Genomic DNA, 24,084 nt, shown 5'->3' on the forward strand with positions numbered 1-24,084 from the left:
CGATAGAGTGGCAGCAACAGTGATCGTGGCGGTGGTGATGCTGAAGGTGGTGGTGGTTGCAGCGGTGACGACGACAACAATGATGGCGACGATGAAGGTGGTGGTGGTGGTTGTGATGAAGACGGACCATAACTCTGAAAACAGGTTTTTTGTTTTGTTTACTGGTTTGGTCATATTTTAGAAAATATTTTCGAAACCAAACGTGTTTTTAGGTGTAATTTATGTTTTCTTTGAAAATGAAAATAGAAAAATAGACAAATCAAACACACTTCATTGTCACTATATACTTTTCTTAGTCTTCTAAAGAAAAATGTAAAAGTGATTGAATGCTCTCACGTGGCCTCGATTTCTAGTTGGGAGTGTCCAGGCTTGGATCAAATACCAGGTGTGTGGTCCTCATGGTTCCTTGTTTGCTACAGCTCTTTGGGGAATTTGGCAGTGGCGTAACAATGCAATCTTGGGTGATAAGTCTTTGAACGCTATTAGTACTGTGAATTGGATTTCTACAGAGCATCACGACTATTCCTCCTTTCTTTCTAGTGATCTGTCCACGACATTGGGCATGGGTGGAGGTGCGTTTTGGAGAGCTCCTCCCGCAGGTGAATTCAAGCTCAACACTGATGGTGCCTTTGACTTGACCGGAGCCAGGATGGGTATGGGGGGCTTAGTGAGGGATGGAACCGGTAATTGGGTAACCGGGTTTTATGCTGGCAGCAGTGGGGGGAATCCCATTACAGCGGAGATTGGAGCTCTTAAGCATGGTTTGGTTTTACTATGGAACGCCAACATTCGAAAAACGATATGTGAAGTCGATTGTCTTGAGATTGTGAAGGCTTTATCTGAGAATAGGTATCAGTTTCATGAGTATGCCTCAGAGCTCCTTGATCTTAAACTCTTGTTGGATCGAGATTGGTGCATAGAGCTTACCCATATTTCTAGGGATGCAAATGCAGCCGCGGATTGTCTTGCTGGCATGGGGGGAGGGCTCCAATGTCCTATAGAGTATCTTGAGGCTCCGCCTCAGCAGTTAGCTCCCATCTTGGCTAGGGACTTGTTAGCCTTGTAGTTTTTTTTTCTGTTGTCTTTAATTTCCCGATGTACCAAAAAAAAAAGTGAAGGTATTTAATTTGATAAATATTCGTTCATGTTAATTTTATTTTGCAAAATATGAATTAATGTTAATTTCCGATGTACCATAAAAAAAAATTGCAAAATGTTCCTCATCATCTCCCTCCCACAATTGCTAATACTTAAAACCCTATCCATTGAATTCTAAACAAAACCCCAATTTTGTAAGACGGAAAGCGGGTAGAGATGGAGGAGTGTCTTCACCGGAGAAGTGAGAATCTTCAATCGGAACCCTAGCTTCTGCAATCGCTTTCGATCTTGCAGCTGTTCAACGCCGGCCATGTGCTTGCTGTTGCTTGTGTTTTGGAAGCGAAGCGCCACTAAGCTGCACTACGGCGTCATTGTGCTTCTGCACCAATTCCATGAATTGCTAGTGTGAGTATTCATCATCCATGGAGAATTAGTAATTCATTTTAAAATTACTGCATCATCTTTGAATTATCTTCTCATCTTGCAACAATTTGAATTCGTATCATCTCAATTTATAAACACTGGTTGCCGCTACTACTGTTTGGTTTAGAATTTAGATGGAAGGTAATTGCAGAACCAGAAACCATTTAAGTACCAAAATAAGCTTCCTCATTGCTAGATATAAGCATAAATATCTCAAGTAACCAAGTATTGGTAGGAATATGAGTATGACTCAAAAAACATTAACAGGAGAAGAAAAGAAGGAAATGCCAAAATGGACAGATTCTTATATAATTATTTGTACCTTACATTCAAGTGTGTGATAACTTCATTTTGCAGGCACCCAGATAGTACAACCAGACAGAATGCGTCCTTTCCAACTCTGAAGCATCCAATTGCTGTCTTCATCAATCAAAAAATTATCCGGTTGCCATTTCCTTAACTTGCTCCTAAATTTGGCCATTAATTTCTGGTTCAGAGGAAGCTGCTTGAAGCCAGCCCTTGTGTTCCTAACCTGCCATTGTTTGTATGTCTCAGGCCTCTCAACCCTCTCAAAACCTTCACATGCTATTACATTCATAGAGTTCGGACCTATGATCTCCCTCTCATTCATCATCCTCCATTGGTTTTCCCGGGATATGACAGTGTCAAGCATGTCAAAAACAGCAGAAAAATGGAACAAGGCCTCCCTAAACCGTGTGGCAAAGAAAGGGGTACTGAAAGATCCATTAATGATGGCCTGAGCGAAAATATCTGGATTTATCTTCCTGATCAAAAGCAGAACAGCATCTCTGGGACTGTTCATTTCACTAGTCTCATCCAGCAAATTCTTGAACCTCATCATGCAGTTTACCGCAACAAACTCGTTGCTCTTAATTTTAAGGTCTTCAACTCCAATGGTTTCCCAGTTCCGTGATGCTATGGCAGTGTACTCAAAGGGAACATTGAAACGCTTGCAATAGTTAGCCAAACGACGACCAGTCTCCTCAATCCTTTGTGTGGGGCGAAAGCCAGGTAAAGGGAACTCTATCCCTGTGATCCTCAGCTTCGGAGGTCCACCTTCTCTTTCTGATAAAAACTTGATGAGTAATGGCCACTGGAAGCCATATAAGATACCAAAATCAATAATATGCAGAGTTTCAGCTTTTGCAGATGCTTTCTTAATCATTTTGTTAGCATAGAAATGTGCAAACTTTCTGCTTGGGTTAGGAGATAGATAAACTTGGTAACCTTTTAAGAAATCATCAGCAGAGGTTGTCTTGTGGGTAGGAGTAGAATTAAATAATTGTGCACCGGTAACATCCCCAAACAAGCGTGCCTCAAGGCCATTGGCAAAGTAATGAGCCAATCTTTGTGACCCATCACCAAAGGGAGAAGAATGCTGCCTTATCTGCTTTAGAAGTTCACTAGCGCCCCTGTTGTCATTGGTATGAATAGCTTGTGCACAAAGAAGCAGAAGTGCCCTCAAATCCACTGTTTCTTTCTTCCTGCCTTGTTTCTTTGGATGAGCCTTCCCTCCATCAGATGATGGTGTCTTTTCACCTTGCTGCATCTCTTTTGCTGCGCCACTCTCTCGGGAACCGTGTTCATTACCAAGTGGCAATTGTTCCATATGAACCAGCACTCGATCAAACATATCAGATAAGTCATCCACCTCATCAACAACACCAACTGCTGATTGCTTGTTACTTCTCTTTTCTTCCTCAAAATCACTTTCTCCACGCTCACGATTCTTTCTACTACCCTTTAAACCAAATGAATTCTCTGCAACTGTATCCGATGATTCTCCACATGACCCTACACCAGTCACAATCTGGGGTTCTGGAGGAAGAAGAAACTTGGTAGCTTCCTCTAATCCTCTCCTAAATTGGGAGACAGAATCTGCATGACTGAAAATATTTTGTGCCAATTGATTGGTAACAGAAGAATCCAAGTCTAGCAGTCCATGAGAGTTAAGCTGAAAAGCATGATCACCAATAACAGCTACTGGGGTATCAAGAGGAGGGGGATTCAACTCACAAGAATTGTAGTGTAAATTGCTGTTGTTGTCACTGTCACTGCTAGTGGTTTCACCGTAAGGGCTTTGAACATCTAAGGGGTGTTGATTAGGCGATAGAGATGAGTTGTTGTCTATGAGAGCATCATGGAATGATTTCTCTGTGAGTTGCAGGTCCAGGGAGTCATAAAATGGACCCTGTTCAAGGTTCTCTTCCATCAGGATTTGGCTTATGAACTTGGTGGTTTCTGAGAAGTCAGTGTCTTCCAGAGAAGGATCTGTCACAGAGTTCATGGACATGGATGTCACAGAACCTTGTACAGGGCTCGTATTTGCTGCAAAACCAAGGGGTTCAACATCTAAGAGGTTCCCATGTTGATGAAACACATCCCAGTATTCTGCATATGGATTTGGATCCGCGACAAATATGCTCCCTTCTTCACAAAACTGGTATCCGTTTGTGAAATCGCTGGCCCCAGAAAAGATTGGATCCATCTTCCTTTCTTTTTTCAGAAACAGTCACCAATACCCAACTCAGATACTCAATGAATGCTTCGTTAGAGAAAGCATTAACATACAAGAAAATGGAACTATGGGAGAGAATAATATTAAATAATTAGATATTGTGGTGAGATAGGTTTGAATTCAGCTAACCCTGAATTATTGTTCATTCATTTTAAGAAGGAAAATCATTGTAGACATATAATTCAGACATTTAGCCGATATTAAAAGTGAGAAAAGAAGATTCAATATGGAAAAAATTGAAGTGATAAGAAGAGTGTGATAGAGAGAAAACTGAGGTGTTAGTTAGATATCTATATGTATTATTTATAATATTCAAATATCATCACTATTTTAAGTAAGATCCGAGAAGAAGAAAGAGAGATGAGATGACGGTGAGAGACAATCTTGTGTAATGGCGTTGACCGTTGCCTACAAAAAAATGAGATGAGAGGACCGGAAACATCCTGGAATATAATCATTATCTAATAATCTAATACATCCAATACAAAGAACAAACTTACAGATAATTAAAGATCCGATATTAATACATAAAAAAATGAATAAAATTAAAGAACTTCAAACTTGATGAAGAAAAAAAATTAATGGTCAAATTAGTTATTGAGTTTGTGAACGAGTTTGATTTTAGTTTCTCTGAGAAAAATGACGTTTAGTAACTGTAAAAAACTGCTGGTAATTGTAAAAATTACCGTTGTTAAACGTCATTTTTCCTTTGAGAGACTAAAATAAACTTATTTACAAACTCATGGAATAATTTGATCATCACCCAAAAAAACCTTCAAAACTTTACCAATTTCTTTGTCAAAAAAACTTGTTGAACTTCAAACATTAATATTACAAAATATTGTTAACTAATATTTGATTAGACCAAAAAAAAGAAAAAAATAATAATATTTATAGAGTTTAATGGATATGCACTATCGTTGTAAAATAGTTTTACACTGACATCTAATATGTTACGTAGGAGAGATAGTTACATTTATTTTTAATTTAAATTAAAATATTTAAAATGTTTAATTTAATTTGTCATATCATAATTAAATTTGAATTGAAAAATATTTAAAATGGAATATGATTGGATGCATGTGTAAAAAAAATTATACTGTTAGCACATGTAAGTGAAATCCTATTCATAATATGTTAAAAACTAGTGTGTTTTACCCGTGCGTTGCACGGGGAATTTATTTATTGTATTTGAAACATCAATTAATATTTTAAATTATAAAAAAATTAAGATATTAATAATGTAAGAACAATCATAATAAAGATGTAGATATTTAAAGAGCATAAATTCAGAAACTCAATTCTAGTGCTTTGTAAGCATATACTGAATTAACTAATATAAAGTGGCCAAAAAGATAAATTATCATTAAGACTTATTTTGCCTTCCAGATGTTGCATAGAAATCATATCAAAACTTATTTCTCTATGCTCGTTCCCCTCGTATGAACTTTTAATTCTTTAAACATAAATAAATATAAATTATATATGTACTAATGTTTTCTAATCTCCGCACAAAAAAAATTACCATCAAATTGAGAGTTGCCCAAAAATAAAAACATGATATTGTGTTGTATAGTATAAAAATTATATCAAAACTTATTTCTCTATTAAATTTTTCATGCTTGTTCCCCTTGTATGAACTTTTAATTCTTTAACATAAATAAATATAAATTATATCTGTACTAATATTTTCTAATCTCCACACAAATATTTTTATCATCAAATTATCAAACAGTTAATTATACTTACATCTAAAGTTGGTTTTAAAAACTAAAAAAAAGTACTGAAATGATATTAAAATTAATTTTTATGTTAGTTTTAACATGAAATTATTTGTATGCGAATATATTAATAGTTCTCTAGTCGTCGTACGACACATAATTTTAAATGTTACATTGAGATTAGTTTATGGAGCATAAGCCATAAATTACATACATGGAAGTGAAGAGATATTTTTCATGACATAATTCACTTGCAAGCAGTGGCGGAGGCACAGGGGTGACTTGTCCATACTTAGTCACCCGTGAATTTTGGGAATGTCTCAAGAAAAAAAAATTGAAGCAGTGTGAGAGTTGAGAAGGAGAAGAGAGAAACTACTCACTACAAATACCATAACAACTTTTCTTTGGACTTTGAGATGAGATCAATCCCCCATTCTCCCAAAACTTTCTTTCACCAGAAAAATAAAGTTTGCAGACCAAAGATCCAACCCAAGGACAATGGTGATGATAGCATTTAAAAATTGTCACAATACTTGACCAGACTCAACTTACTTAATGCAAAGCAACCGCAATTGAGAAGACAGACTCATAGAATGAAGCATAATTATCTCATAACAATGAAGAAAATCCTGATACACAAATGAAAAGAAAAACTTATAAGAAAATAAGCATAAACAATGACAACTAAGTTCAACCTAACAATGAAATTGAAATCTAGTGAAGAAAGGATTTGAATTTCATCATTTAAGCGTTCTCATCTTATCTCGGCTAGCAAATTAACTCAAAAGAGAAGGAACATCAATTAATTAGCCTTCATGCATCATAACCAACTTGAAAAGAAATATAATGAATGATTAAACATAAAAGAGATTTTTGATACCAAATATCTGAGTTGAAGCCATAGGGAAAATCAGCAAGCACCTCCGAGCACCTGTAACTTGGGGTCTCCACAATCTAGCATGAATCTCACCAATGAAGTAATCACAATCTAGAGGGGGGGGGGGGGAAACTTATAAAACATTCTCACATCGAACCTGAATCAGAAACTCACCACTCACGCGGACTTAGATTCTTCTTTCTTCTCTTGTCAATTATTGGGTTCCTATAGTTTCTTCTCGTTAGGATTCTCTTCCTCCTACTCAGAAAAGAACAAAGAAATAAAATGAAAACAGAAAATAAGAACCTAAATAAATATTGATAATCCAAAGCAAGAAGAGAAACAATACAGAATTGAATACCTTGAAACGCGAGATGGAGATTTGACTCATACAGAAATACACCGCAAGCTCCTTCTTTTCGAAAAAAAAAAATCAGGGCAGAAGATGAATTAGTTTCAATTGCAAAATTCAAATAAGGGACATTGGAACAAATATATCAAAAGAGGATGAGGAAAATAATCTAATTACTCAACAACATTTATGTCAAACACTTTCACAATTATCACATTACACAATTATCAACACCACATGAAGCAAGTTGCATACTCGAGAGATCTTCCTCATTTTTCCTCCATGTCAACCAATTCACAGTAGAAGCATATAGGGGAGGAGATGAGAATTAACTGAGAATGACACGTGGAATTTTTTTTATGAGAATTAACGTGAGAATGACATGTCACTAAGAATTAACGTGGGAATGACACGTAACTAAATCAGTGTTTTTCTTTTCTAATATATATTGATTGATATTGATTTAAACATTTTTCCTAACTTATTTCACCTACTTTATTTTACTTTACATATTTTATTTATTTCTAATATAAAAAATACATGGGTTATATTTTTTATTTGGGAACCATGTAGTGATGAATTTCTATTAAATATGGGCTAGTTTTCAAGAAAAATTGAACTATGATGCAAACTAGCCCTGCTCTCGTAAACCTTTATTTATTTTCTTTATCTCATGTGAGAGTTAAGTCATAGGGTATTTCTCTCTCTCAATCAATCTGATGCTTTGTTGCAACTTGCAAGACTAGCACGAACCTCTGTCACTCATATATATATATATATATATATATATTTTGGTCAAAATATTTCTTTTCCATTTTTCTCATTGCAATCACATAAGTCGAACAACAAGACTAATCGGAACGAATGCTCTCATGTAAAATATTTTTGTATGAAGATAATCAGAGCGATGATAGGATGTAAATAAAAGAACATTTATTAGAATTTAGATAATGTATTTTCTGTTAGATATGTTTCAATAAAATCATGTTCAAACAAACTTACTGACAGTTGGAAATTTGAAGGAAAAACCTCAATCATTTATTTTCCAAATCTTGCACTAGCTATGCGAGCTCTTCTAGTGTGCCCACACTTCCCATCAATGTGATTGTGAAGGGGGAAAATTAGAAGTTGAACGAAAGAAGAGAGATATGAAGAGAAATAAAGTAAAAATGAGATAAAAGAAAAATAGAGGTATGCATGAATTGTAATCTTTTCGAATGAGTTCATGAACCACCCTGAGCTTAAAAACGATTAATTTTCTTGGATTTAAATATTTTTTCTTTTTTTTATAGGCTAAAGATTATTACTTGATTATTAGTTGCTTGTGGTTTCTCTTACTCCAAACTAGACATTGAACCAACTCTTAGTCAAATTTCGGCCTGATTTTAATAATCATAGTAAATTCACATAATTAGAACTTTGGTGGCTAATTATTAATATTCAAAATGACAAGAGACTAATATGCACCATTTTTAGGTGGTGTAATTTTACACCACCTACTTTGACCAGGTATAGCAGGTCAACACATTATTTTTTTAAAGAAAAAATATCATTAAAAATTTGTCATATATTAAATTTCTTTAAAAAAAGATGTGTTGACCTGTTATAGCAGGTTAAAAAAAGTGGTCTAAAATTAGACCACTTTAAAAGTGGTCCACATTAGGGGTCACCTTGATTTATTACTCTTTCAACTTTTCTCTTTGGTGGATTGCTTTGTTCCACACAATTGTTTATATAGTTTGGGAGGTGCGAAATGAGGAGTTTTTTTCGTGGGAGGAGGTTTTCCTTACCAGCAGCAATGCGACGAGTGGTTTCTCCAAGATGTTTTCCTTAGCATTTTTCTTCCTTAACCAACATTAGCAATGAGAGACTTACATTTACATTGCAATACACTCCAACATGTATAAAATATCTTATCATGATGAGTCTCTCATTCACCCTCTTCATGAGCCTGCTCACATGATTTGGGTTCACCCGGTGGGTTGGTGTTATGAAGTCAGGGGAAACAAATGAAGAAGGAATTAATGAAAAGGGCATAATAGACAAAGAGGTGGGTCACGTGGCACATGACAATGAGAAACAGAAATTGAGAAGAAGCACTAGAGAGAAAATAACCAATTCTCAATTGAGGGATTACGTGTGTGGCTGAGAGGGATATAAGCATGGTTGGGGGAATGAGAGAGGGTGGGGAATATTGTGGACTCACCTCTCTTCTCTAGTCTAGTCTCTGTGTCTCTTCTGAGTGTTGTTATCTTTTAGTTATTTCCATTCCATAGAAACTCTACATCCATTGTAAGAAATTTCATACAGAAATACAGAAAAGTTTACCCACGTACTCTATACTGGTACTGTTATCCACTATAATTCAGAAAATTCTCTTAATTGCTTGTTTGTTCTTTACATTTGGTGCTTTCATTGACCTCCATGGCTGAGAACACAAGGTTGAAGGAATTGTCTGCTGATGTGAAACGGCTTATGGAATTGATGGAGAAACGAGATCTGCAATATTCTGAGCGATTTGATCAGATTGATGCTGCAATGGGCAATCTCGGTCAGATTCTCGCCGATGGCGGCTCGAACTCAAGTCGACCTGTGCAGCCATTTCAGGTAAGGAACATTAAGCTTGATTTCCCACGTTTTGATGGTAAGGATGTGTTGCAATGGATTTTTAGGGCTGAACAATTTTTTGATTATTACAAAAACCCTGATGAGCAACGTTTAACGATTGCTGCGGTCCATATGGAGAAAGATGCTGTGCCATGGTTCCAAATGATGAATCGAAACAATCCATTTCAGTCCTGGAAGGGTTTCACCAAATCATTGGAGCTGGAATTCGGTCCATCCCCTTATGATTGTCCACGAGCTACTATGTTCAAGTTGTCGCAATCTGGGTCTGTGAATGACTATTATGTTGAGTTCACCGCTCTTGCTAATCGAGTTTATGGAGTTAGTTCTGAAGCATTGGTTGATTGTTTTGTGAGTGGGTTGAAAGATGATATCAAACGGGAAGTGATTGCTCAATGCCCCACTTCCTTACTCAAAGCTGTGTCTCTAGCCAAACTCTATGAAGAAAAATATATCAAACCAAAACCAACTTATCCAAGTTCATTTCCCAGAACTCAAAACCAATCATACAGAACTCCCACCATGGCTCCAATCTTACCAACACCAAACCTTAAACCTACCACACAACCTCAACGAAATTCTAATGTCAAAACCATGTCTCCTGCTGAGATGCAATTGCGCAGAGAAAAAGGCCTCTGTTACACATGTGATGACAAATTTTCCTTCAATCACAAGTGCCCAAATAAGCAGTACTTGTTTTTGCAATTGGTGGATGATGATAACATCACTGCTGAACCTGAACCTCCTGACAATTCTGTTCAAGATGGTGGGCAAGAAATACTTGAGCATCATTTATCTTATAATGCTTTAAAAGGTTCTACGGGTTTAGGAACTATGAAGTTTCAAGGATTGATTAATGGTCTTCAGGTGCAGATTCTCCTAGACAGTGGCAGTTCTGATAATTTTTTGCAACCAAGATTGGCTCATTGTCTCAAGTTACCTGTAGAACCTGTTGCGGAATTCCCAGTAATGGTGGGCAATGGTCACTCTTTAGCTGCTGAAGGACTGATTAAGGAAGTCCAAGTCCAGGTTCAGGGTCACACTCTTAAATTACCTGTTTATCTTCTGCCAGTTTCAGGTGCTGATTTAGTTTTGGGAGCTACTTGGCTTGCCACATTGGGCCCTCACATTGCAGATTACAGTGCTCTCACCATAAAGTTTTATCTGAATGGTCAGTTTGTAACACTTCATGGAGACCAACCTCAGTTACCATCTGCAGCTCAATGTCATCATCTCCGGAGGATGAGTAACACACATGCTATTGCAGAGTTATTCACATTGCAGTTTCAGCTTGTTGACACCTCACATGATCAGTGGTTGGACCTTCCTGATGATATGGAACCTGAATTAGCTCTACTGTTGCATAATTACAGGATCATATTTTCTCAACCTGTTGGCTTACCACCACCGAGATCACAGGATCATTGCATTCCCTTGCTTTCCGACAGCACTCCAGTTAAAGTGTGACCTTATAAATACCCACATAGTCAGAAAGAGCAAATTGAAAAAATGGTGCAGCAAATGTTAGAGGAAGGCATCATAGTTCCAAGTAGAAGTCCTTTCTCTTCTCCTATTGTATTAGTCAAAAAGAAAGACGGAACTTGGCGGTTTTGTACAGACTACAGGGCTCTAAATGCAATCACGGTGAAGGACAGTTTTCCTATTCCTACTGTGGAAGAATTATTGGATGAGTTATTTGGAGCACAATATTTTTCTAAACTTGATCTTAGATCTGGGTACCATCAAATACTGGTGAACAACAATGATAGGTATAAAACAGCATTTCGGACACATCAAGGACACTATGAATGGCTTGTGATGCCATTTGGGCTAACCAATGCCCCTGGCACCTTCCAAAGCCTGATGAATGATGTGTTTAAAGAATTATTAAGGAAATCAGTTTTAGTTTTCTTTGATGATATTCTGGTATATAGTTCATCATGGTCTTTGCATTTACATCATTTAGAGCTGGTTTTACAAATTCTGCAGCAGCATTCCTTATATGCTAAACTGTCCAAATGTTCTTTTGGACTCACTGAGGTTGATTACTTGGGTCATACGGTTTCGGGACAAGGAGTAGCAATGGATAAGACTAAGGTTGAAGCAATATTAACTTGGCCCATTCCCAATTCTGTCAAACAGCTGAGAGGATTTCTTGGGCTTACAGGTTACTATAGACGATTTATAAAAGGGTATGCAACGATTGCAACTCCTTTGACAAACTTGTTGAAGAAGGCTAGTTTCTCTTGGGATGATCAAGCAACTGCTGCTTTTAAGTCATTACAGTTTGCTATCACTAGTGCCCCTGTACTAGCTCTACCAAATTTTTCTCAGCCTTTTATATTGGAGACTGATGCCTCCGGGACGGGTATTGGAGCTGTACTAAATCAAGGAAAACACCCTATAGCTTTCTTCTCTAAGAAATTAACACCAAGGATGCAAAAACAATCTGCTTATGCAAGAGAATTCTATGCTATTACAGAAGCAATTGCTAAATTTCGTCACTATTTGCTGGGCCATAAGTTCATCATTCGTACCGATCAAAAGAGTCTCAGCAGTCTTTTTGAGCAACCGTTGCAAACACCAGAACAGCAAGCGTGGTTACATAAATTTTTGGGTTATGACTTTACCATTGAGTACAAACCTGGTAGAGAAAACCTTGCAGCTGATGCTCTTTCCCGGTCTTGTTTCATGGCATGGTCACAACCAAAGCTAGAAATTCTCCACTGTCTAAAAGAAGCCATTGCTGCTGATTCAAAACTCACTGAGGTGTATAAGTTGTGCATTCAAGGTAAACCGCCCGATCTTCATTATTCAGCACATGATGGGCTATTATATTGGAAAGGAAGATTAGTGATTCCACGGGACCATTCTATGATCCAACAAATATTGCATGAATACCATAGTTCTCCCTTGGGTGGTCACTCCGGCATCACAAGGACACTAGCTAGAATTGCGTCTCAGTTTTTTTGGCAAGGAATGCACAAAGATGTTAAAACATATGTGCAAGAGTGCCTCATTTGCCAACAGGCCAAGTCTGCTACTACACTCCCAGCAGGCTTATTACAACCTTTGCCAATCCCAATGCAGATTTGGGACGATTTAGCCATGGATTTTATTACAGGTTTGCCTCCTTCTAATGGCTTCACAGTTATTATGGTGGTCATTGATAGGTTATCAAAGTATGGTCATTTTGCTACATTGAAGACTGATTATTCTAGCAAACAAGTGGCTGAGTTATTTCTCAAAAACATTGTGAAATTACATGGTTTTCCAAAGACAATTGTCTCTGACAGGGATAAAGTTTTCACAAGTCAATTTTGGCAACACTTATTCAGGTTGAGTGGCACTACCTTAGCTATGAGTACAGCCTACCACCCTCAATCTGATGGCCAATCTGAAGTTGTAAACAAATGTATTGAAATGTATTTGAGGTGTTTCACTTTTGAGAAACCCAAGAGCTGGACTGAGGCACTCCCATGGGCTGAATATTGGTATAATACTTCATTCCATTGTAGTATGAATATGACTCCCTTCAAGGTAGTTTATGGAAGGGACCCTCCCACTATTTCTAAATATGTTCAAGATGCCAAAGACCTTCCATCCTTACAGGAATTGCTTATGCAAAGAGATATCATTTTGTCTCAATTAAAGGGAAACTTGTTAAAGGCCCAGGAAACTATGAAGAAATATGCTGATCAGAAAAGGGTGCATAAAGAGTTTCAATTAGGTGACTTGGTGTTGGTCAAATTACAACCTTATAGACAGCATTCAGTGGCATTGAGGAAGAATCAGAAATTGGGTCTCAAGTATTTTGGACCATTTCCAATTGTGCAGAAAATTGGACAGGTTGCCTACAAGTTACTGCTTCCTCCTTCAGCAAAAATACACCCAATATTTCATATTTCACAGCTGAAACAATGCAGAGGAGGACACCACATATCTTATGTTCCTCTACCATTTAAAACAAATGAAGTAGGCCCTGTTTTATACCCTCAGTCAGTATTAGACACTAGAACCATCATCAGAGGCTCTCAACAAATTTTTCAAGTCTTGATCCAATGGGAAGGACTAGACTCTACACAAGCAACATGGGAAGATGCTAAGGAATTCAACCAATCTTATCCAGACTTCAACCTTGAGGACAAGGTTGTTTTTAATGGGGAAGGAAATGTTATGAAGTCAGGGGAAACAAATGAAGAAGGAATTAATGAAAAGGGCATAATAGACAAAGAGGTGGGTCACGTGGCACATGACAATGAGAAACAGAAATTGAGAAGAAGCACTAGAGAGAAAATAACCAATTCTCAATTGAGGGATTACGTGTGTGGCTGAGAGGGATATAAGCATGGTTGGGGGAATGAGAGAGGGTGGGGAATATTGTGGACTCACCTCTCTTCTCTAGTCTAGTCTCTGTGTCTCTTCTGAGTGTTGTTATCTTTTAGTTATTTCCATTCCATAGAAACTCTACATCCATTGTAAGAAATTTCATACAGAAATACAGAAAAGTTTACCCACGTACTCTATACTGGTACTGTTATCCACTATAATTCAGAAAATTCTCTTAATTGCTTGTTTGTTCTTTACAGTTGGTGGCAATGACTTAGCATTGATGCGTATCAATGTGTCGCTTCCAGTAACATGTAGCGTGATCTTTGTCATTTTAGTCTGTCAAATTCATTTATCAAAAATTGGATGCAAATGTGCAATAGGCCAACCCTATTTTACATGCTATCATAAAACTTCATTTGTTATTATTTATAAGTCAGTTTTCATTAATTTTCACCTAAAAAATATATGTCACTTTGTAATATTAATGAAACTGAAACGTTAAATATTCTTTTAAAGTAACACTCATGTTTAATATGAAAGAGAAACACCTTGTTATAACTTGGAAATAGATAAATTAAGGCCAGCAAGGGGAATTTACAAGCTTAATTTTGACGTTGTTGTGGCATCAATAGGGGCTGCGGGGTTTGGCATGGTTACGCGAAATGTGAACGAGGAGGTGCTTGCGTCGGCGGTGCAACACTCTATGTACGCTTCCGTGACGATCCTTGGGGAGGCTATGACTTTCAGATGGCATATGAAACTTGCTATTGATATGTTTTAGGCGAGTTCAGTTTGAGACAGATTACTTGCAGCTGTTCCAGCGTTGGAAAAAAATCCCGGATGGTCGATCTCATTTATCTACGATTCTACATGATTGTTTTATGTTAGCTCGTTTTTTTGATTTTGTGGATTGCCTTTTGTTCGTCGTTGTGACAATTATGTGGCTGATTTCCTTGTTGGCATCGCTTCTAATTATACGGACATGGTTTGGTTGGAGGAAGTATCAAGTGAGACTTTACATTTTGTGCACTTTGATGTAATGGCTTCTATGCCTTCCTTTGATTAATATATTTGCAGTTCCATTTAAAAAATATAAAAGAATAGATGAATTAGGGCAATGTTTGGATGAGTTTATTTGAGCTTATCTAATAGCATAAGCGCTTATGTTAGACTATGTTTGACATGTCATTTCAGCTAGCTTATAGCTTATTTGACTAGCTTAAAGTTTATTTGACTAGCTTAAAAGCTCTATAAAAGTGTTTGGTGAATAAGCTTATTTCAGTAGCTTAAAACTTTAAGCTATAAGCTATCTCAGGTAACTTAAAGCTTAAAGCTTATAACTTATTAAATATATTCTAATTTTTATCCTTACTATTTTATTAAAATTCCACCTTTAGCCTTATATGTTTTTTACTAAAAAATCTATTTACTTATCAGTTATCACAATTGTCTCATATGCACACCGTTCCCACACACAATTAATTACTACTTTATAATAAAAAATAATAATTTTATATTACAAATTATTTGTTTTATTATATTTAATTTAATAAAAATACTGAAAATTAAATAAGTAAAAATTATATTATATATTTTTAAGATGATAAATAACTTGAGTGAAATTAAAATATTTATAATAATTTTAATATTAATATCAAATAGGTATTAATGTGAAGATAAAGTAATGTTAAATATAAAAAGAATTATACAAGTATGTCATTTTATGTAATTTTACTTTTACCAAACACTATTGTTCAAATTACGTAGCTTTTCAGCTTTCAGCTTTCAGCTAGCTTTTCAGCTATCAGCTAGCTTTTCAGCTTTCAGCTAGCTTATCAGCTAGGCGTGCCAAACATAGCCTTAGTGTTTGAGAGAACTTATGCAAATAACTTAAGGCCTACCATAAGCAGTTTTGATCATAAACTACTTGGGATAGCTTATGAAAAAGAGCTTATGCTTATACATATTTTATTTTTAATTTATTTTAATAATTTTTTTAAAATAACTTATGAATAAGCGCTTATGACATCAGTGCTTATGAGTATAAAAATGAAGGTATTTAAATTGCAAAATATTCCTAACCATCCATTGAATTCGAATTCGAAACAAAACCCCAATTTTGTAAGACGGAAAGCGGGTAGAGAAGGAGGAGTGTCTTCACCGGAGAAGTGAGAATCTTCAATCGGAACCCTAGCTTCTGCAATCGCTTTCGATCTTGCAGCTGTTCAACGCCGGCCATGTGCTTGCTGTTGCTTGTGTTTTGGAAGCGAAGCGCCACTAAGCTGCACTACGGCGTCATTGTGCTTCTGCACCAATTCCATGAATTGCTAGTGTGAGTATTCATCATCCTTAGTAATTCATTTTAAAATTACTGCATCATCTTTGAATTATCTTCTCATCTTGCAACAATTATTCAAATTATGTGGACCAAATTGAACAGTATCATCTCAATTTACAGTGCACTCTAATTCATTATGAGAAGATGATAATCACTGGTTCCTGCTACTGAACCATGTGTTAGGTTTAGAATTTAGATGGAAAGAAATTGCAATGATGCCATTTAAGTAGCTCAAGTAATCAAGTATTGGTAGGACTGTGACACAAAAAACATAACTGATAGTTATACCTTACATTCAAGTGTGTGATAAGTTCATTATGCAGGCACCCAGATGGTAGAACAAGATAAAATGCGTCCTTTCCAACTTTGAAGCATCCAATTGCTGTCTTCATCAATCACAAACTCATTCGGGTGCCAGTTCTTTAACTTGCTCCTAAACTTGGCCATCAATTTCTGGTTCAGAGGAAGCTGCTTGAAACCAGCCCTTGTGTTCCTAATCTGCCACTGTTTGTATGTCTCAGGCCTGTCAATCCTCTCCCGACCTTCACATGCTATCACGTTCATAGAGTTTCGACCTATGATCTCACTCTCATTCATCATCCTCCATTGGTTATCCCGGGATAGGACAGTGTCAAGCATGTCTAAAACAGCAGAAAAATGGAACAAGGCCTCCCTAAACCGCGTGACAAAGAAAGGGGTACTGAAAGATCCATTAATGATGGACTGAGCAAAAATATTTGGATTTATCTTCCTGATCAAAAGCAGAACAGCATCTCTGGGAGACTGGGACTGTTCATTTTACTAGTCTCATCCAGCAAATTCTTGAACCTCATCATGCAGTTGACAACAACAAACTCATTGCTCTTAAGTTTAAGGTCTTCAACTCGAATGGTTTCCCAGTTCTGTGATGCTATGGCAGTGTACTCAAAGGGAACATTGAAACGCTTGCAATAGTTAGCCAAACGACGACCGGTCTCCTCGATTCTTTGTGTGGGGCGAAAGCCAGGTAAAGGGAACTCTATCCCTGTGATCCTCAGCTTGGGAGGTCCTCCATCTCTTTCTGATAAAAACTTGATGAGTAATGGCCACTGCAAGCCATATAAGATACCAAAATCAATAATATGAAGAGTTTCAGCTTTTGCAGATGCTTTCTTAATCATTTTGTTAACATAGAAATGTGCAAACTTTCTGGTCGGGTTAGGAGATAGATAAACTTGATAACCTTTGAAGAAATCATCAGCAGAGGTTGTCTTGTGGGTTGGAGTAGAATAACATAATTGTGCACCGGTAACATCCCCAGCCAAGCGTGCCCCAAGGCCATTGGCAAAGTAATGAGCCAATCTTTGTGACCCATCACCAAAGGGAGAAGAGTGCTGCCTTATCTGCTTTAGAAGTTCATTAGCAGCCCTGTTATCAGTGGTATGAATAGCTTGTGCACAAAGAAGCAGAAGAGCCCTCACGTCCACCGTTTCCTTCTTCCTGCCTTGTTTCTTTGGATGAGCCTTCCCTCCATCAGATGAAGTTGGCTTTTCACCTTGCTGTTTCTCTTTTGCTGCGCCGCTCTGTAGGGAATTGTGTTCATTACCAAGTGGCAATTGTTCCATATTTACCAGCACTCGATCAAACACATCAGATAAGTCATCGTCATCAACAACACCAACTGCTGATTTCTTGGTACTTCTCCCTTCTTCATTAGAATCACTTTCTTCACGCCCACGATTCTTTATACTGCCCTTTAACCCAAAAGAATTCTCCTCAACTATATTGGATGATTCTCCCCTTGACTCTAGACCGGTCTCAATCCGGGGTTCTGGAGGAAGAAGAAACTTGGTAGCTTCTTCTAACCCTCTCCTGAATTGGGAGACTAAATCTGCATCACTGAAAATATTTTGCGCCAACGGTTTGTTAACAGAAGCATCCAAATCTAGCAGGCCATGAGAATTAAGCTGAAAAGCATGATCACCAATTACAGCAACATGGGGGGTATCCAGAGGAGGGGGATTCAACTCACAAGAATTGTAGTGTAAATTGCTGATGTTGTCACTGTCACTGCTAGTTGTTTCACCATAAGGGCTTTGAACATTTAAGGGGTGTTGAGTGGGCGAAAGAGATGAGTTGTTGTCAATGAGAGCATCATGGAATGATTTCTCTGTGAGTTGCAGGCTCAAGGAGTCATAAAATGGACCCTGTTCAAGGTTCTCTTCCATCAGGATTTGGCTTATGAACTTTGTGGTTTCTGAGAAGTCAGTGTCTTCTAGAGAAGGATCTGTCACCGAGTTTATGGACATGGATGTCACAGAACCTTGTACAGAGCTCGTATTTGCTGCAAAACTAAGAGGGTCTATATCTAAGAGGTTCCCATGTTGATGAAACACATCCCAGTATGCTGCATATGGATTTGGATCCGAGTCAAATATGCTCCCTTCTTCACAAAACTGGTATCCGTTTGTGAAATCGCTGGCCCCAGAAAAGGTTGTATCCATCTTCATTTCCTTATTTGAGTTAGTCCGTTAAAAAAACCTTTGATTATAACTTGAAATTACATCTTCACATTCCAAGAACTTCACCATTTTTCAAATGATCAATTGATATCTAAGCTAAAAGCTTCAGTAGTTCATTCTCCAATTTCACATAGCCTCTCTAATGAGTTTTTTCAACGTACAAGTCAAAATAGCAGCCTATAAGATTCAATGTACCTTGAAATGCTTTAAGCCATCGTCACATTTCATATATCAGATCTAGAACAATGATTAATTGCACTAAGACAAGTGGATGAGAAACAGTGTTTAGTGAGTACACACAACTTGATGCGGGAAGGCTTCCAATAACTTCCTCTAAGTGGAAAATAATTGTGAGAGACTAATTTATGAATTTCTTGTTTATATTAATAAGACTTTTTTTTTCTCAAACAACATTAAGCGAGTGTTTAGATTGACGTTTGTCACAACTCAAAATTGATTTTAATAAAATTGATTAATTGAGTTGAAATGAAATGATTATATTTTTATACATTTATGAAAAGTGATACTTGTATAAAAATGTTGTTAAGTGATTCTGGGTGTGAAATTAATTATATAAAATGGTTCATGAACATCAATATTTTCATTCAGAGTTATTTTAATTTTCCAGAATTGGCCAGGATCCAAACACACTCCTTCTTATCTTGTCTCTTTTTAGCCAAACAGAATGCTGACACTTGGACTCTTGGCGGCTCTATGATTTTCAACGGCAAGAAAGAAAAAGACATGGTGCAGAATCTCCCAAATGCAAGTTGTTTCAATATCTATCTGCAAGTGCAAAGTATCCTTGGTTTTTTTACATTAGTATTTTTTAACGTAAAAAAACATTTTAGCATTTTTACTACAGTGTTAGTACAATTATTATCTGATTCAATCTGTCACCTTTTTCTATTTCTTCCGTCGAGCATATGATTCACTTACATTATGTACATTTTAAGCCCACTCATTAACTATACAATTTAATCAATTAGTTTTTTTTTAAATTTCCCATTCTATTTCTCTCAAACATTTCCGTTTCAAGAATAGAGGAGCCAGATATGTACCCGTAAGTCGTATCAATCCATTGATCTAATCTTTGTGTCAAAATCAGAATTCATAGCTATGGTTGGATGATTAATATGTCAGCTGCATCATACAAGAAATACTTAAGTATGTTTAGTTTTAAGTTTTTAACCTACTTCCAACTGTACATGCATTGCTAGAGTCTAGAGACATTGTATATATGAGAGTTGGTAGTGTTAAAGCAAGTAATGCATTGCACCACATTATTATATCATATCCTCTTTTTTTTGACATAGTATTAAAAAATTGATCCCCTCCATCATCTTTGACAATTGTCCCATTTGATCCTTCTCCGAATATTCATGGTGTGATCCCCAAGTATTGTTTACAGATTATGCTCACAGTCATAGATTAGTTAGTCAAAACTCAAAACAGCTGCATCTCTGACTATATAATAACACAGAAATCCAAACATCTCTTTCACCTTCATCTCCATCGTCCTTCAATCAAACCACTATCATAAAACCAGCAATTGTTCATGGTAATCTTTCCTTCAACCATATCAAATTATTATCGGATTAACTTCTTTTTTCTCATAATTAATTCTGTCGCATGAAGTTACTTCATGTTTTCATGTTCATGCTTTTCATTTGCTTTTTTATGTTTCTCTGAACAGAACTATTGAGTTGTGTGCTTTGTTGGTGACTGTTTCTCAAAAAGGAGAAGATGACAGATCCATGGTTTGCTGAAGAAGGAAGCATACTTGTCTCAGATCCAAATCAATATGCATCAGACTGGGATGCCTTTCAACAATATGAAAGCCTCTCAGCGAATTCAAACCCTGTAGAAGGTTCTGTTTCATCCATGTCCATGAACACGGTTACAGATCCTTCACTAGAAGACACCGATTTCTCAGAAACCGCCTTGTTCATCAGTCAAATCCTCATGGAAGAAAACGTTGAACAGAGTCCATTTTATGATTCACTCAGCTTGCAACTCACTGAGAAATCATTCCATGATGCTCTCATAAACCCATCTCTGTCCCCCAATCAACAACACCCCTTTGATTTTCAAAACAGTGAAACCACCACCAGCAACAGCAACAATAGCAGTAACAGTTCTCGTGAGTTGAAACCCCCTTCTCCGGATACCCCTGTTTCTGTTCTTCGTGATAATCATGATTTTCAATTCAATTCCCGTCCTTTGCATGATTTGGATTCTTCTGCTACCAATTTGTTGGCACAAGATATCTTCAATGATGCAGATTCTGTTTCCCAATTCAAGAGAGGGTTAGAGGAAGCTAGCAAGTTTCTTCCGGTGGAGCCTCGGATCGTGACCGGTCTAGACTCGAATGGACAACCGCCAAACATGCTTAGGTTGAAGAATCGAAAGCATCATGATCGCGAAGAAGAAAGTGATTCTAAGGAAGAAGGGAGGAGAAGTAACAAGAGAGGGTTAGAGGAAGCTAGCAAGTTTCTTCCGGTGGAGCCTCGGATCGTGACCGGTCTAGACTCGAATGGACAACCGCCAAACATGCTTAGGTTGAAGAATCGAAAGCATCATGATCGCGAAGAAGAAAGTGATTCTAAGGAAGAAGGGAGGAGAAGTAACAAGCAATCAGCATTTAGTGTTGTTGATGAAGAAAACAATCAAGACCTATCAGAAATGTTTGATAAAGTGTTGCTTAATCTGGAACATTTGCCGCTGTGTAATGAAGTCCATGGCTCGCAGAATGGAGAAGTGAAAGCGGAGAAGGAAGGTGAAAAGGATAAGTCACCTTCAGCTAATGGAGGAGGGAAGGGTCGTCCTAAGAAACAAGGAAGGAGCAAGGAAACGGTGGATTTGAGGGCTCTTCTGCTTCTATGCTCACAAGCTGTTTACTCAAATGACAACAGGGCTGCGAATGAATTTCTAAAGCAGATTAGGGATCACTCTTCTTCCTATGGGGATGCATCACAAAGATTGGCTCATTACTTTGCCAATGGCCTTGAGGCGCGCTTGGGCGGTGATGGAACCGGCGCACAAATATTCTATTCCTCACCAAGCTCCCAGAGGATCTCTACTGCTAAGTATCTGAAAGCTTACCAAGCTCATCTAAGTACAAGCCCATTCAAAAAGTTTGCATATTTCTTTGCAAATAAAATGATTATGAAAGAAGCTGCAAAAGCAGAATCTCTTCATATCATTGATTTTGGTATCCTATATGGTTTCCAGTGGCCAATTCTTATTAAGTTCTTATCAGAAAGAGATGGTGGACCTCCCAAATTGAAGATCACAGGGATAGAGTTCCCTTTACCCGGATTTCGGCCCACGGAAAGAATTGATGAGACCGGTCATCGTCTCACCAACTATTGCAAGCGTTTCAATGTTCCCTTTGAGTACAATGCCATTGCATCAAAGAACTGGGAAACAATTGAAGTTAAAGACCTTAGAATTCAGACTAATGAGTTTGTTGCTGTGAATTGTATGATGAGGTTCAAGAATTTGCTGGATGAGACTATTGAAGAGAACAACAGTCCTAGAGATGCTGTTCTGCAATTAATTAGGAAGATCAATCCGAATATTTTTACTCAATCAATCTCTAATGGATCTTTCAATGCCCCTTTCTTTGTCACGCGGTTTAGGGAGGCTTTATTCCATTTTTCTGCTACTTTTGACATGTTTGACACTGTCATATCTAGGGATAACCAATGGAGGAGGTTGATTGAGAGAGAGAGTGTGGGGCGGGAGGCTATGAATGTGATAGCATGTGAAGGTTTGGAGAGGGTTGAGAGGCCTGAGACATATAAAAGGTGGCAGGTTAGGAATACAAGGGCTGGTTTCAAGCAGCTACCCCTAAATGAGGGACTAATGGACAAATTTAGGATCAAGTTAAAGAAATGGTACCATAAGGACTTTGTCTTTGATGAAGACAACAACTGGATGCTTCAAGGTTGGAAAGGCCGCATTATGTATGCTTCCACTTGTTGGGTACCGGCTTGATGAACTCATACTAGGTATGTATGATTCTGTGCATGTTTGGAAAACACTTCTAGAGCTATTGAATTTCAAAATTGATTCTGATGAAATAAAAGTTTGATCCAAACATATTGTCTATCCAATTTTTTACGTCCTTCTTTTCCCATGTTAATGTTTTGAGCTATAGTCCTACTAATGTTTTGTGGTTACTTAAGAATTGAGACATTTCATCATGTATGTTGCATTGTTGAAGGCATGAAGCTTATTTTGATCTTTAAATGGTTTCAGGTTCTGGTACTCCTTGTTACTTGATCATCAGGTGCTGTGATGAATATTCTTCAAAAGTCTTCCACCAAGTTACTCTAGAAAATTATGTCAGAACAACTTCTCTTGTAGAATTGAGACTTGTGAGTGTAATGCTAATTCAGTAATGATAAGGAGTGTGTATTAGTGTAGGAAGGCCCTTATAGTGTTTGGCATTTTACTTCTTACCAATAAATTGATCATAGGTTTTTGCAGGATACTTGTCTCTTGAGACATATTAGCTACTGAGTTGACAATATGTTACTAATTTGAGATGGATGAATTTGTTTAGTTATTTTTCAAGACTATCAATGGATTGATTATTGGCCTTTGATACAAATAGATTTTCAACCTGTTAACACAAGGACAGTAATTTTTACCCACAAAAGATACAATTCCAAATGCTTATTTAGAAGAGCATAAGAACAGCTCAGTTTGGAAAATCTCCAATGAGTACTAGTATTTCTGTCAAGTATTCAGAAAATAAGTTTCTAATCAACTTCAGTATAGACTACTAATATCAAACATTGATGACAATTTCGTTGGTCTGGTACAGTGACTTAGCGAGTTGGCGACACCTATATCTGAGTTCCTTTAACAGCAGGACATGCCGTTGGTTCATGCTCCATGATAAAAAGAAGTTTTAATAACAGAGAAATAGGCCCGGTTCGAATGGGCTTGAGCTTACATGAGAGATAAACAATTTGTGCAAGTGTTAAATAGAATGAGATTGTCTAAATGATCCATAATAAAGTTTTGGTTAAATAACTCATCATCCAATCACATTGGATATAAATGAGTTGGAAATAAATTAATAAATAAAATATATAAATTTCAACTCACTTATCTCCAATGTGATTGGATGATGAGTTATTTAACCTAAACTTTATCATGGGTCATTTAGACATCCCGAAATAGAATTTATGTAAAAAACTTACAACCTACCTTTTATAAATGATGTATTAAGCTTATTTTCAAATGTTACTTAAATTATGAA

At 37.1% G+C, this 24,084-nt stretch overlaps 2 protein-coding genes and 1 pseudogene across 3 annotated transcripts; 1 reads left to right on the top strand and 2 right to left on the bottom strand.

Annotated features, from left to right (window-relative positions):
• Nucleotides 1–1,339: 1,339 nt before the first annotated feature.
• LOC130740567 (scarecrow-like protein 34) lies at nucleotides 1,340–4,350 on the bottom strand. Of its 2 annotated transcripts, none has more exons than XM_057593219.1 (2): nucleotides 1,849–4,350; nucleotides 1,340–1,477 (listed from the first exon to the last, which is right to left on the bottom strand). In XM_057593219.1, the coding sequence occupies exon 1, from the start codon at nucleotides 4,028–4,030 to the stop codon at nucleotides 1,868–1,870; it is 2,163 nt and encodes a 720-aa protein (XP_057449202.1). In that variant the 5' UTR covers nucleotides 4,031–4,350; the 3' UTR covers nucleotides 1,340–1,477; nucleotides 1,849–1,867. The 2 variants fall into 2 exon arrangements, with proteins under 2 accessions (XP_057449202.1, XP_057449201.1); XM_057593218.1 differs by having other exon boundaries at nucleotides 1,844–4,350.
• An 11,785-nt stretch (nucleotides 4,351–16,135) lies between these two features.
• On the bottom strand, nucleotides 16,136–19,452 carry LOC130740569 (scarecrow-like protein 34; annotated as a pseudogene).
• LOC130740568 (scarecrow-like protein 34) lies at nucleotides 18,636–23,427 on the top strand. Its single transcript, XM_057593220.1, has 4 exons — nucleotides 18,636–18,777; nucleotides 19,491–20,367; nucleotides 20,503–22,822; nucleotides 23,073–23,427. The coding sequence occupies exon 3, from the start codon at nucleotides 20,553–20,555 to the stop codon at nucleotides 22,806–22,808; it is 2,256 nt and encodes a 751-aa protein (XP_057449203.1). The 5' UTR covers nucleotides 18,636–18,777; nucleotides 19,491–20,367; nucleotides 20,503–20,552; the 3' UTR covers nucleotides 22,809–22,822; nucleotides 23,073–23,427.
• Nucleotides 23,428–24,084: the final 657 nt, after the last annotated feature.

This window comes from Lotus japonicus, chromosome 2 (assembly GCF_012489685.1).
Source record: "Lotus japonicus ecotype B-129 chromosome 2, LjGifu_v1.2".
Lineage (NCBI taxonomy): Eukaryota > Viridiplantae > Streptophyta > Magnoliopsida > Fabales > Fabaceae > Lotus > Lotus japonicus.